The sequence below is a fragment of the Scyliorhinus canicula genome, chromosome 7, assembly GCF_902713615.1.
Source record: "Scyliorhinus canicula chromosome 7, sScyCan1.1, whole genome shotgun sequence".
Taxonomy (NCBI): domain Eukaryota; kingdom Metazoa; phylum Chordata; class Chondrichthyes; order Carcharhiniformes; family Scyliorhinidae; genus Scyliorhinus; species Scyliorhinus canicula.
In genome coordinates this window covers 118,349,245-118,363,404 of record NC_052152.1, presented here as the reverse complement: position 1 = coordinate 118,363,404, position 14,160 = coordinate 118,349,245, and the positions used below count along the sequence as shown (strand labels likewise).

The 14,160-nt window shown below is 45.4% G+C and overlaps 1 protein-coding gene across 3 annotated transcripts in view; it reads left to right on the top strand.

Annotated features, from left to right (window-relative positions):
- The window catches only part of dgkh (diacylglycerol kinase, eta), a 656,851-nt gene that overhangs the window by 23,018 nt on the left and 619,673 nt on the right, over positions 1 to 14,160 (top strand). For 2 of the 3 annotated variants that reach the window (XM_038802770.1, XM_038802769.1), the window contains exon 2: positions 1,129 to 1,305. In XM_038802770.1, coding sequence (XP_038658698.1) covers positions 1,129 to 1,305 — 177 coding nt within the window. Of the gene's footprint in view, positions 1 to 1,053; positions 1,306 to 14,160 lie in introns of those variants that run through there. The other variant, XM_038802768.1, reaches the window with a different exon arrangement.

Genomic DNA, 14,160 nt, shown 5'->3' with positions numbered 1-14,160 from the left:
CCTATCTCTCTATCTCTCGGTCTGTGGTCCCCTCTCTCTCTGTCTGTGTCACCCCTCTCTCTCTGTCCATGTTCCTCTCTCTCGCTCGCTGTCTGTATTCCCCTCTCTATCAGCATCCTCCCCTCTCTCTCTGTCCCCTCGTGTTCCTCTCTCCCTCTTTATCCCCCATGTTCCTCTCCGCCCGTGTTCCTCTCTCCCCCCCATATTCCTCCCTCCATCTCTCTCCCCCGTGTTTCCCGCGCCCTCTCTGTGCCACCCCGTGTTCCTCTCGCCCCCTCTCTCTCTCCCCCCCCCCCCCCTGTTTAGAACATAAGAACTAGGAGTAGGCAATTCAGCCCCTCGAGCCTGCTATTCAATAGGATCATTGCTGATCTCATCTTGGCCTCAACTCCACTTTCCTGCCCGTTCTCCATGACCCTTTAACGCATTATTAATGAAAGGTCTGTCTACCTCCTCCTTAAATTTACTCAAGGTCTCGGCATCCACCACACTCTGGGATAATGAATTCCACAGATTCACCACACTTTGAGAGAAGTAATTTCTCCTCGTCTTTGTTTTAAATCTGCTGTCCCCAACAAGAGGGGTTAGATTGCCCCACAAGAGGAAACATCCGTTCTACATCTACTTTGTCGAGCCTTTTTAATGTCTTGTATATCTCAAACAGATCTTCTCTCATTCTTCTGATCTCAAGAGTATCAGCCTAAACTGCTCAATCTCTCTTCATAAGACAAACCCCATATCTCTGGAATATGTCTTGTTTCTTTCTCTTGGTATTTATTTCTGTTTTCTCTCTATATCTCTCTCAGTATTTTTCTCCCTCTCTTTATCTCTGTATTTGTCTGTTTAAATCCCTGCATTTATCTTTCTTTCTCGGTTTATTTATGTTTCTTTCTCTGTACACTTTTTCTGTCTTTCTCTCTCTGTTTTTCTCTTTTCCATCGCTCCGTATTACCTCTCTCTTGATCCATTCCCTCTCTTTATCTCCGTCTCTTTCGCTGTTTATCTCTTTCTCTGAACTTTCTCCCTCGCCCCTGAATAGAGTCCGGCAGGAACATGGCGGCGAAGCCCGGAGCTGGAGCTGACAGGAAAGCGGCTCAATCTCACGCCAAGTCTTTCCTCTGCTTGCAGGAATCGGAGAAGGCGGCGGCGGAGGCCGGGGCGATGGCGGGGCTGGGGCCCGGGGCTCCACAGCAGCAGGCGGTCGGTGCCGCCGCCGGAGACGAGTCCTCAGACAGCGATGGGGAGCACGAAGGGCCGCAGAAACTCATCAGGAAAGTGTCCACCTCCGGGCAGATCAGGAGCAAGGTAAGGTTCAGGCTGTTGGAGGTGGCAGTGAGGGGCCAGGCCGCAGCTCGGCTGTCCGTTGCTATGCTCGGTTGCTAGGGAGCGGCACCGATGGAAGCCGGCCGTCCCCATGGCAGCGGTAGTCAGGCCAGTGGCAAGGTCCAGCTACTGGGGCACTGACAGCCAGCCAGGTAACTGCAAGGGAATTGCACCACACCTTGACAATCCCAGCAAATAGAGGGGAAGGTTCTTACCTGGCACACACATCATTTTGAAGAAAGTTGGCCAGCTTAAGATGTTCGAAGCACACACTCCATGTCAGTCAGCAGTTCCTGGCTGGTTGGGCAAAGGGTGGGCATCCCCTCTCCTATTGTTTTGTATGGACTGCCACTTGGGCAAAGTTGGGTGCCACCAAAAAAAGGTCCAAGCTGTAAGTTCAGTGCCATTGAACATTTTTAAAAATAAGTTCTGGAATTGGGGGAACTGCTTTCTGGGTGTTGCCTATACAATGGGTTTGGGTGTTTGCTGTATAAAATATATCGGTTGCATTTTTACATGTAAATGCCACATATGTCAGAAGCTTTGTTCTGTGCAAGTTGATGCATATTTTAGTCAATCTCTCGTTTTTGTCAATTTGCTAGGTGAACAGTAGTCTGCATGTGAAGTGGGGTTCGATGCTGAGAATTAGTTTGACCAAAGCATACAGATAATTCAGTCCCTGTGTTCAAGTAATTCCTAACCTTTTTTATTTCCATTACTGATTCCTCTGTCGACATTGATATTGGAACTGACTATGTAAACTTGTCACAACGTAATTAAACCCTCCCAATAATGGTGGTACTGCAGTGCTTTCACTGGGAGGAGTGGGATGTAGTAAGCATGAGAAGGTAATGCAAAGTTTCCTTTATAAATATGGTCAGAGGAATGTATAATGAAATGGTTTACGAGCAGTGTGCACAGACAAATCATATAACTATATTAACTCATGATTTAGTGTGTGACATTTACTTAAATTATATTTTTAGGGATAACATTTTGGCAAAGCTTTTTCATTTGTTTATAAATATAAAAATGTAAATAGCTTCACAATACATTATTGCATTACTTGCATGTGAAGAAAATGCAAAATGACTCTTCCTTTCCAAATAAAAATAGACTTTGCCATTTTCTTTGAGTAAGACTGTATATGTTTTAACATAATTCAAACCACAGTGACTGCAATGTGGCATGTATTAATATAAACTGTTGAGCTTGTTTTAACCAGTGAAATTTCACAAGGCTTCTTTCATATGATTGGCTCAAAACTACAATTTGTCAGGATTTTGTTTTCTTTTGAATTGCTTTTAAAAAGGACAGAATATTAGCTCTGCAATCAACAGTATTTTGTTTTTATTAATAGAAATCCTCTGGTGTTGCCCCGAGGAAGTCCTGGTATGTTCTGAGATATGGAATTTGGGAATGCAGAAAGGAGAGAGAAGTGGAGTAGTTGTTTACAACGTGGGGCGAGAGCACAAATAAAGTAGGGATGGAGTGGGGTTAATTTCTTGCTTTTTGAGTGTAGAATTGCCTAGGACCAAAGACATTCTGAACATTAGAATCTATTGCTCTGCACAGTGACAGAAAAGTTCTTTCAGGTGTAGTTACTGGTCTGGTAAGGCCATTCATTACAGCTGATATCTGAATGAAAGCTGAGAGGCAGGTCTTGAGATGAAAACCTGATTGGAGAGACTTTACATAAAAAACACATTTTCCTGTAGCAGAGAGTTTTGAGACTGAGGTTGTTTGCTGTCAACAACAACTTGCAGTTATGTAGTGCCTTTGATATGGACAAATGTCCACAGTAATTTGGGGGCATAATCAGACCCAAATGGAACCAAAAGCGGTATCCCTCCAAATAGGAGAGATGACCGTCAAAAAGGCGGGCTTTAAGATCACAAACTACATCTGATACAGTTCAGAAAAACAATCATAGTTGAATTGTGTATTTGTCCATTGTCATAATTAACCTTTCTTTGGGTTTAAGTGTTGTCAGAACTTTATCATTGTCAGTAAAGTGTTTAACCTGAAGGTTCGAGGTTCAGGCCCCCCTGGAATTTGAGTACAGAATCTGAGTTGACACTTCAGTGGGGCATTGTAAAAGGGCTGTATTGATGAAGGGGCTGCCTTTCAAATATGTTTTAAATCAAGACTGTGTCTGCGTGTTCCGATGGCGTATTTGAAAGAGTAGGTACTTCCTCCTTCAATAAACATCACCATTTGTGGGATCTTGCTTTGTATAATTAGTTGCTGCATTGACTGCACTTGAAAAATAATGATCCACCTGTGAAGTACAATGCCAGTTTCTTTTAAGAAACAGCAAGTCCTGGCATGTTATCTGAATTGCCTGCTTTGTATGTGAATCAAAAACAAAGGATTGAATATTGTACATCATGACCCAATGTGATATTTTGATTAGATTCAGAGGTGGGGGCAGCTTTAAGTGACATTCTGAACATTAGAATCTATTGTTCTGCACAGTGACAGAAAAGTTCTTTCAGGTGTAGTTACTGGTCTGGTAAGGCCATTCATTACAGCTGATATCTGAATGAAAGCTGAGAGGCAGGTCTTGAGATGAAAACCTGATTGGAGAGACTTTACATAAAAAACAGAAAAACTCTGATTTATGTTTATTTTCTTAACAACCTTAATTTTGGTTTACTTGTATCTTTCTCGACTCTCTTGCCTATTTCCTCTCATGTCCTCTTCCAGATTTTCTTATCCCTCGATCCAATTCTTTCTCTCTCAACCCTGTTCCCACTAAACTGCTGATCGCCCAATTTTCCTGTGAGCCAGTGTTGTTAATGGTTCTCTCTCTTCAGCTGTTGCCTACCTCCCTTTAAATTTGCTGTCACACCTCCTCCTCAAAAAATCCTCAGCAATTCCTCCAACTACTACTTCAACTCCGATCTTCCTTTCCTAATTTCTTGAAGAAGTCTTACAACACCAGGTTAAAGTCCAACAGGTTTATTTGGAATCACTAGCTTTTGAAACGTAGCTCCTTCATCAGGTGAGTGGACTTACAACCTGGTGTTGTAAGACTTCTGACTGTGCCCACCCCAATCCAACTCTGGCATCTCCACATCACAACTTCTTGAACATATCGTCACCTCCCAATCCTTTCCCATCTTTCCCAGAACTCCCATGTTTGAATCCTCCTGTCAGATTTCCACCCCTGCCACAGTACCAAAACAGCTCTTACCAAAAGCACCCAAATGACATCCCAAGTGACTGTGACAAAGGTGAATTTTTCCTCCTTGTCAGTCTTGATCTGTCTGCAACCTTTGACACGGTACCACACCATCTTCCTCCCAACATTTTCCCACTCTTATCCAGCTGAATGGGACTGCTGTCACCTGGTTCCATTTTATTCTTAGCCACTGTATCGCTTGCAATGTTGTCTCTTGTTGCTGTAGCATTATGGTCTCTGATGTCTCCCAAGGACCTATCGCTGGTCCCCTCCTAATTCTCATCGACATGTTGCCCCTTGGCGATATCGTTTTCACACAGCATTAATTTTCGTATATACACTGACACCCAGTTCTTCCTCACTACTACCTCCCTCTACTCCTCAACTGGTGTTAAATTACTAGACCGCTTATCTGACATCCAGTACTGGATGAACAAAGATTTCCTTCAATTAAATACTGGGAAGATTGAAGCCATTGTTCTCTATTCTCTACTGATTTCATCCCTCTCTCAGGTAATCATCTGAGACAGTTGTTCACAGTCTGTTTGCAGCATTGGTGTCATATTTAACCCGGGATGAGCTTCTGATCGTACATGCGAGCCTGTACTAAAACTGCCTTTTTTCACCTCTGTAACAATGCCTGGCTTTAGCCCTGTCTCGGCTTCTCTGCTCCTGAAACACTCATTCATGGCTTTGTTACCTTGAGACTTGATTCTTCCAATGTCCTGGTGGCTGGTCTTGTACATTTTATCCTCTGTAAATTTGAGATCATCCAAAACTCTGCTTTCTGCATCTTAACTCATACCAAGTCCTATCACCAACTCCTCATGTGCTTACTGACCTACATTGGCTTCCGATCAAGCAACGTCTTGATTTAAACATTTCATCTTTGTTTAAAAATCTCTCCACGGCTTCACTCCTCTCCATTTCTGTAACCTCTGCCAAACCCATAGCTCTGTGGGTATTCTAAAAGACATTAAGGTAGACAAGTCCCCAGGACCGGATGGGATCTATCCCAGGTTACTGAGGGAAGCGAAGGTCGAAATAGCTGGGGCCTTAACAGATATCTTTGCAGCATCCTTGAGCACGGGTGAGGTCCCGGAGGACTGGAGAATTGCTAATGTTGTACCTTTGTTTAAGAAGGGTAGCAGGGAAAATCCAGGGAATTACAGACCTGTGAGCTTGATGTCAGTGGTAGGCAAACTGTTGGAGAAGATACTGAGGGATAGGATCTATTCACATCTGGAAGAAAATAGACTTATCAGTGATAGGCAGCATGGTTTTGTGCAGGGAAGGTCATGTCTTACAAACCTAATAGAATTATTTGAGGAAGTGACAAAGTTAATTGATGAGGGACGGGCTGTAGATGCCATATACATGGACATTAGTAAGGCGTTTGATAAGGTTTCCCATGGCAGGTTGATGGCAAAAGTGAAGTCGTATGGAGTTCAGGGTGTACTAGCTAGATGGATAAAGAACTGGCTGGGCAACAGGAGACAGAGAGTAGTGGTGGAAGGGAGTATCTCAAAATGGAGAAGGGTAACTAGTGGTGTTCCACAGGGATCCGTTCTCGGACCACTGTTGTTTGTGATCTACATAAATGACCTGGAGGAAGGTATAGGTGGTCTGATTAGCAAGTTTGCAGATGATACTAAGATTGGTGGAGTTGCAGATAGCGAGGAGGACTGTCAGAGAATACAACAAAATATAGATAGATTGGAGAGTTGGGCAGAGAAATGGCAGATGGAGTTCAATCCAGGCAAATGCGAGGTGATGCATTTTGGAAGATCAAATTCAAGAGCGGACTATATGGTCAATGGAAGGGTCCTGGGGAAAATTGATGTACAGAGAGATCTGGGATCTCAGGTCCATTGTACCCTGAACGTGGCAATGCAGATTGATAGAGTGGTCAAGAAGGCATACAGCATGCTTGCTTTCATCGGACAGGGTATTGAGTACAAGAGTCGGCAGGTCATGTTACAGTTGTATAGGACTTTGGTTAGGCCACATTTGGAATACTGCGTGCAGTTCTGGTCGCCACATTACCAGAAGGATGTGGATGCTTTGGAGAAGGGGCAGAGGAGGTTCACCAGGGTGTTGCCTAGTATGGAGGGTGCTAGCTATGAAGAAAGGTTGAGTAGATTAGGATTGTTTTCGTTGGAAAGATGGAGGTTGAGGGGGGACCTGATTGAGGTCTCCAAAATTATGAGAGGTATGGACAGGGTGGATAGCAACAAGCTTTTTCCAAGAGTGGGGGTGTCAGTTACAAGGGGTCACGATTTCAAGGTGAGAGGGGGAAAGTTTAAGGGAGATGTGCGTGGAAAGTTTTTTACGCAGAGGGTGGTGGGTGCCTGGAACGCTTTACTAGCGGAGGTGGTAGAGGCGGGCATGATAGCATCATTTAAGAGGCATCTAGACAGGTATATGAACGGGTGGCAACAGAGGGAAGTAGACCTTGGAAAATAGGCGACAGGTTTAGATAAAGGATCTGGATCGGCACAGGCTGGGAGGGCTGAAGGGCCTGTTCCTGTGCTGTAATTTTCTTTGTTCTTTGTTTTTTGTTTGTATCTGCACAAATCTAATTCTGGTCTCTTATGCATCCCTGTTTTTAATTGCTCCACTATGGATAGCTGTGCCTTCAGCTGCCTGAGCCCAAAGCTGTGGAATTTCCATTCCCTCTTCCTCTGTGCCTTGCTTTCCTTTAAGTGATTCCTTGAAACATACCATTCAACCAAGCTTTTGATCATGTGACCTAATATCTCCCCTATATGGCTTGGTGTCATATTTTGTTTTAAAATGCTCATGCAAAGCACCTCGGAACATTTTGTTATATTAAAGATGCTGTGAAAATATAAGTTGTTGTATTATGCCCTCAAGTTACTGAATGAACAAGATGATCATGAGATTTTGAAAAAACATTGAGATTTCAGTGGCGTCCAGTGTTGCTAAATTTCACAAATTTATTGTGAAAGACATAATATGAAAATACAATTTCAGCTTGAAAGAACAAAGAACAATACCGCACGGGAGCAGGCTCTTCAGCCCTCCAAGCCTGTACCAGTCATGATATCACCCTTGGCCAAAACCCTCAGCACTTCCTCGTGCCGTATCCCTCTATACTCATCCTATCGATGTATTTGTCAAGATGCCTTTTGAACGCCGTTAATGGATCTACTTCCACAACCTCCCCAGGCAACGCGTTCCAGGCACTCGTCACCCTCTGTAAAAAAAAAACCTGCCTCGCACATCTCCTCTAAACTTTGCCCCATAGACCTTAAACCTATGTCCCCTGTTGACTGACTCCTCCACCCTGGGAAAGAGTGCCTGCCCATTCACTCTATCCATGCCCCTCAAAATCTTGTGGGCCTCTACCGCCCCTCAACCTCTGTTGTTCTAATGAAAACAGTCTGAGTCTATTCAGCCTCTTTCCATAGCTAACTCCCTCCAGACCAGTCAATATCCTGGTAAACCTCCTATACGCAATCTCCAAAGCCTCCACATCCTCTGGTAATGTGGCGACCAGAATTGTGCGAAATATTCCAAGTGCGACTGTACCAAGGTTCTATACAACTGTAGCATGACTTGCCAATTTTTATACTCGATGCCCCTTGCATACCCTTGCTCGTCCTGCGTGCTGTATTCCAGGTCCCCTGACATTTTTTATATTTGTTCACGAATATGGGCATTGCTATCAAGGTCAGCATTTGTTGCCCATCCCTAATTTTCCTTGGGAAGGTGATGGTGAACCATCTTTGAACTGTTGAAGTCCATGTGGTGTAGGAACACGCACAGTGCTATTAGGAAGGGAGTTCCAGGATTTTGACTTTGTGATAGTAAATGAATATAGAATAGAAAATCAAATTCTGACAGTACAGAAGTAGGCCCTTTGGCCCATCGAGTCTTCACCGACACTCTGAAAGAGTACCCAACCTAGGCCCACTCCCACACCCTTCCCTGTAACCCCATGTGATCTGTACATCTTGTACTAAGGGGTAATTTCGCATGGACAATCCACCCAACCTACACATCTTTGGACTGTGGGAGGAAACCGGAGCACTCGGAGGAAAGCCACGCAGACATGGGGAGAAAGTGTAAACTCCACACAGGCAGTCACACGAGGCTGAATGTGAACCCGGGTCCCTGGCGTTGTGAGGCAGCAGTGCTAACCACTGTGCCATCCCTGAAATTTATTTTGAAAAGCAAGTCATTTTGAAGTCAGGATGGTATGTGACTTGAAGGGGAATTGCAGCTGGTAGTGTTCCCTTGAGCATTCTGTCCATATTCCTCCAGGCGGTAGAGGCTATGGGTTTGGAAGATGCTGTTGAAGGGATCTTGGCGATTTGCTGCAGTGCATCTTACAGATGGCGCACATTGTAGCCTGGTGGTGGAGGAATAGCACTCAGCCCCAGACCCCCGACTGCTCTCGGCTCAAAGGTGCCACGGTCCCCCCCACTCCTGCCATCTCTGTGCTCTCAGTAAGGATAGACAAATGCTGCAATGAGAAACAGGCATGTTGATTCATTGCTATCTGTACATAAATATCCATTTTCATCAAAAAATATTTAAACATTCTTTTCCTGCAGAATTTAATATTATAAGTATTTCATAGTAATATAATCTGGATGGGGACGGAGTTCATGATTGGTAATCAAAAAGGGTGGTCTTTCAGCCAAAAACATTTGAGAACCACTTGACCAGTGCCAGATGTTCTCCGACTAATCCGTTCCTTTATCCTGGTCTCCTCCTCCTCGTTGTCTCTCAACAAAATGCTGCTGGCAGTTTTGAGTAGCCTCTTGTTCCTCAGAGGTGTGTTCTTTTGCCTCCTGCTCACAATTTCTGACCTTGGGCCAGGTTGCATGAGTACTTGGCCAATGGGTGCTTGAGCGTGTTGGAGTGGCTCTATCACTGGCACATGTGCACTGGTTTACTTTGCTGCTCTGGCAGTGGACAGAGCAGCATCACCTGTGCTGGGTGATTGATGCAGGTCTCAGGCTTGGCCCCGGCTGTGCTGTCCTGGCCAGCGTCAACGGCTTGGCCAGGCTGTAGTCAGCTCTGATTGTCCTTTCTGAAGATCACAGCCGCTCAGCCTTGTGGATAGCACAATTGCTTCACAGCTGCAGGGTCCCAGGTTCGATTCCGGCTTGGGTCACTGTCTGTGTCGAGTCTGCACATCCTCCCCGTGTTTGCGTGGGTATTCTCCGGGTGCTCCGGTTTCCTCCCACAGTCCAAAGATGTGCAGGTTAGGTGGATTGGCCATGATAAATTGCCCGTAGTGTCCAAAATTGCCCTTAGTGTTGGGTGGGGTTACTGAGTTATGGGGATAAGGTGGAGGTGTTGACCTTGGGTAGGGTGCTCTTTCCAAGTGCCGGTGCAGAGTCGATGGGCCGAATGGCCTCCTTCTGCACTGTAAATTCTATGATATCAAGCAGCTCATCTTGCAGAAAGCACACTGCTGAAGGCCTCAGTGCATTCCTAGCAACTGTTCCAGTGTGCATGTTGCACTCAAAAACTGCCTCTGAACCAACTATAAATCAATCTCTGTTGGTTAATGTTTATGTTTTTAAAAATATTATTTTTAATCCAAGTTTCCTGATTTTCAAGAGTGTATCTCCTGATTTATGGGACGTGGGGGTGTTTGGCATGACTTAGTTCCTGTTCTAGTCAATTGGTTTACTAGTAGCTGTAAGTTCATTGTTGATTTCTAAGTTTTTGTATCTCCATTGGTGGATTAATACATTACCTCTCGACCTGTTTGCTTGTGATTAGTTGCTGTTCACTGTATATTATATTTGAGGGTATGATGCCAACTTTGGCAAAGTGAGTTATTTTAAAGCATGAGGGATGTGGGTTAACAGCAAAAAATCGACATAATAATCTTTATTAATGTCACAAGCGGCACGGGTAGCACAGTGGTTAGCATTGTTGCTTCACAGCGCAAGTGTCCCAGTGCAATTCGCGGCTTGGGTCACTGTCTACGTGGAGTCTGCACGTTCTACCCTTGTCTGTGTGGGTTCCTCCGGGTGCTCCGGTTTCCTCTCGCAAGTCCCGAAAGATGTGCTTGTTGGGTGAATTGGATGTTCTGAATTCTCCCTCTCTGTACACAAAATGCGCCGAAATGTGGCGACTAGCAGATTTTCATAGTAACTTTATATTAACAGTGTTAATGTACAGTAAGAAGTCTTACAACACCACGTTAAAGTCCAACATGTTAGTTTCAAACACTAGCTTTCGGAGCACTGCTCCTGCCTCAGGTGAATGAAGAGGTATGTTCCAGAAACATATATATAGACAAATTCAAAGATGCCAGACAATGCTTAGAATGCGAGGATTTGCAGGTAGTTCAGTCTTTACAGATTCAGAGAGAGGGGTAACCCCAGGTTAAAGAAGTGTGAATTGTCTCTAGCCAGGACAGTTGGTAGGATTTCACAAGCCCAGGCCAGATGGTGGGGGATGAATGTAATGCAACATGAATCCCAGGTCCCGGTTGAGGCCGCACTCATGTTTGGAGAACTTGGCTATAAGTTTCTGCTTGGAGACTCTGTGTTGTCGCGCGTCCCGAAGGCCGCCTTGGAGAACGCTTACCCGGAGATCAGAGGCTGAATGCCCTTGACTGCTGAAGTGTTCCCCGACTGGAAGGGAACATTCCTGCCTGGTGATTGTCGCGCAATGTCTGTTCATTCGTTGTCGCAGCGTCTGCATTGTCTCACTAATGTACCCCGCTTCGGGACATCCTTTCCTGCGAAATCCCACCAACTGTCCTGGCTAGAGACAATGCACACCTCTTTAACCTGGGGTTACCCCATCTCTGGATCTGCAAAGACTGAATTACCTGCAAATGCTCGCGTTCTAAGTATTGTCTGGCATCTTTGAATTTGTCTATATATATGTTTCTGGAACATACCTCTTTATTCACCTGATGAAGGAGCAGTGCTCCGACAGCTAGTGTTTGAAACAAACATGTTGGACTTTAACCTGGTGTTGTAAGACTTCTTGCTGTGCTCACCCCAGTCCAACGCCGGCATCTCCACATCAGTGTTAATGTAAGCTTACTTGCGACAGTAATAAAGAGAACATGCAGATTCCGCACAAACAGTGACCCAAGCGGGAATTGAACCCAGGACCCCGGTGTTGTGAAGCAACAGTGCTAGCCACTGTGCTACCGTGGATAATTTCTTCCTTAGATTAAATGGAGTATTTGACGTTCTTGGTTGTGAAGATGTCAAATGATTAATGAGAAATTTCAGATCGTTTTGACTTTGTGATTTCTGATATTTACAATGTTGGTTGCGTAACAACTTATTTAGATTAGGTGGTTGAATCAAATTGGAGTAAAGTCTCTATTGTACTTTAAACATGTTTGTGGTGCAAAAAGATTTAATACTGGGAGAATGTTTCCTTTTGTGGGGGAGACTAGAACTAGGAGACACAGTTTAAGTATAGGAAGTCCACAATGAGTAAAATAAGAAGCAACGTTTTATTTACACAAGCGACATGTATACTACGTGGTAGATCCTTACCGGGTTCCTTCTGAGGTTGCCGCCTTACTGGCCGACGTTATGTACATGGGTTAATTGAGATACCCCATCCCCAGCAGGGGAGCTTGCACTCTGCAGGGGCATGGACAAAACAAGCAATCTCACTCCCCCTCCATAGGTCAGGTGTGGGATATTACATTGCTCCACCCCAAAAGTCCGAAGACCACCCCTCAACGAGTGATGAGATGGAGAAAGAGGAGCAGGCGGAGGACGTTGGAGTCTCTTCGGCTCCGGCGAGCCATCATGGAGCTGATGTGCCGGATCAGTTGGTATATACCTTGCAGGCAACATTGTGGCAGGAACGTCTTGGCGGACGATCATTAGGAGGCGGCTGAACTACGGAGTTGGTGTTCCAGACCTCCGAGGTTCACGTCTCCAATTCAGAGTCGGAAGACACAACGTTTGGCATGAGACTGTAGGTGTCACAGCAGGTCGGTCCGGCAATGGAGCCGGAGGATCCAGAACAGGTATATTCCGAATGAGCAACCTCCGTGAGCAAATGTGATCCAGGCGTTGTTTCATTAGTTGCCCCAGACCCGAACTTGGTAAGAGACTGGTTCCGTTTGACAGAAGAAAGTCCCAGAGAGCCAGCAAGCACTATCGTTGAAGGTACGAACGAACACCGCGTCGTCAGGTGCGAGACATCGAAGGGGTCGATGACGAACTGGGCAACGCCCTTGCAAATCTTGGTTACGGTGCACCGTTGCACCAATGTCCGGGAGAATCAAACTAAGTTGTGCACGAAGCCTACGAACATTAACATCTCAGCAGGGATTACCCCAGTTACTGCATGTCCTGTCCAAGAATAAAAATCTTACTGATCTTGTGTCCATCGAGTCAGGCGTCTATTTCTTGAGCCCCCGTTTAACAGTCTGCATGGCTCTCTGCCAACCCATTCAATGCCAGATGGTATGGGGCGGTGTGGCATGGCAAATCCTGTTGCTTTTTGCTTGTAAAAGAGGCCCCATCAGCAGCCACGTGTACTTCCAGGATTCTGTGGATGGAAAAAGAAAAGCGTGATCGCTCATTGGCTGCCCAGAAAGTGATCAGCGTCATTTTGTGGACCTCCAGCCATTTTGAGTGGGTGTCCATCAGCATGAGAAACATCATATGCAAGTAGGGACTGGCGAAATTGGCATGTATGTGACCCAAGGGCCCTCAAGCCACTCTCAAGGGTGCAGGGTGCCGCCGCAGAATTTTCTGGTGCTCTTGACAGATGGAGCACCGCTGGACCAACATCTCGATATCGCTGTCCAAACCCGACCACTAGACGTAGTCTCTTGCCAGCATCTTCATTTTGGACACGCCGGGATGTCCACTTTGAAGGTCCTTCAACACGATTTCCTGTCCCTTTGCTGGGACAACAACCCTCGTGCCCCACAGGAAGATACTGTCTTCCATGGTTAACTCCGACAATTTGGAGAAGAAAGCCCTGGTAGCTGCTGCCCAATGTTTAGCACCAGATGCTGCATCTTGGCAAGTACAGGGTGGGTTTGAGTCCAGTCACGAACACACGAGGCAGTGATGAGCAAGGAGTCCACGAAATTCAGGACGGCAATTGTTTTGTCTGCCAATGAGGGTCCGCGGAGTCGATCTGTTAGGGAAGAATGCTCAACACATTTGCATGCACAATCTGGGCAGTGCTTGAAAGAGTATTCACAAATAAAGCCCAGCACTGGAGCTTCGCAGATGCTATTGGCGGGATCGCCTTGTCTTCATGGAAGAGGCCTAGCAATGGCTTGTGATCGGTGACGATAAAAACACTTTACATCGAGCATGACTGCCAGACCCTCTCTTTCGATCTTTGCCACATTGATCGCCCGGAGGGGAATTTTATTAGAATGGAAGTCAGAAGATCCGCCAAAAATATTGACATGGTTGGGGGATCTTGCAGAATTCCTTAACCTTGAGAAAAGTAAATTTGTCCTTTTTGGCTCAGATGGGAAATTGTGGACGAGATGGAAGCTGTTCTTCTCTCTATTTCCAGTCTATTTGTTGCCAATGGGGAAGGGGAGAAGGATTGGGGAGATGGGATAAGGAGCGAGGGTAAAAGGATAAGGCTTAATGGTAATTAGAGAAATAAACTCAAAATTAAGAGGATTGGATTTTGTTTAT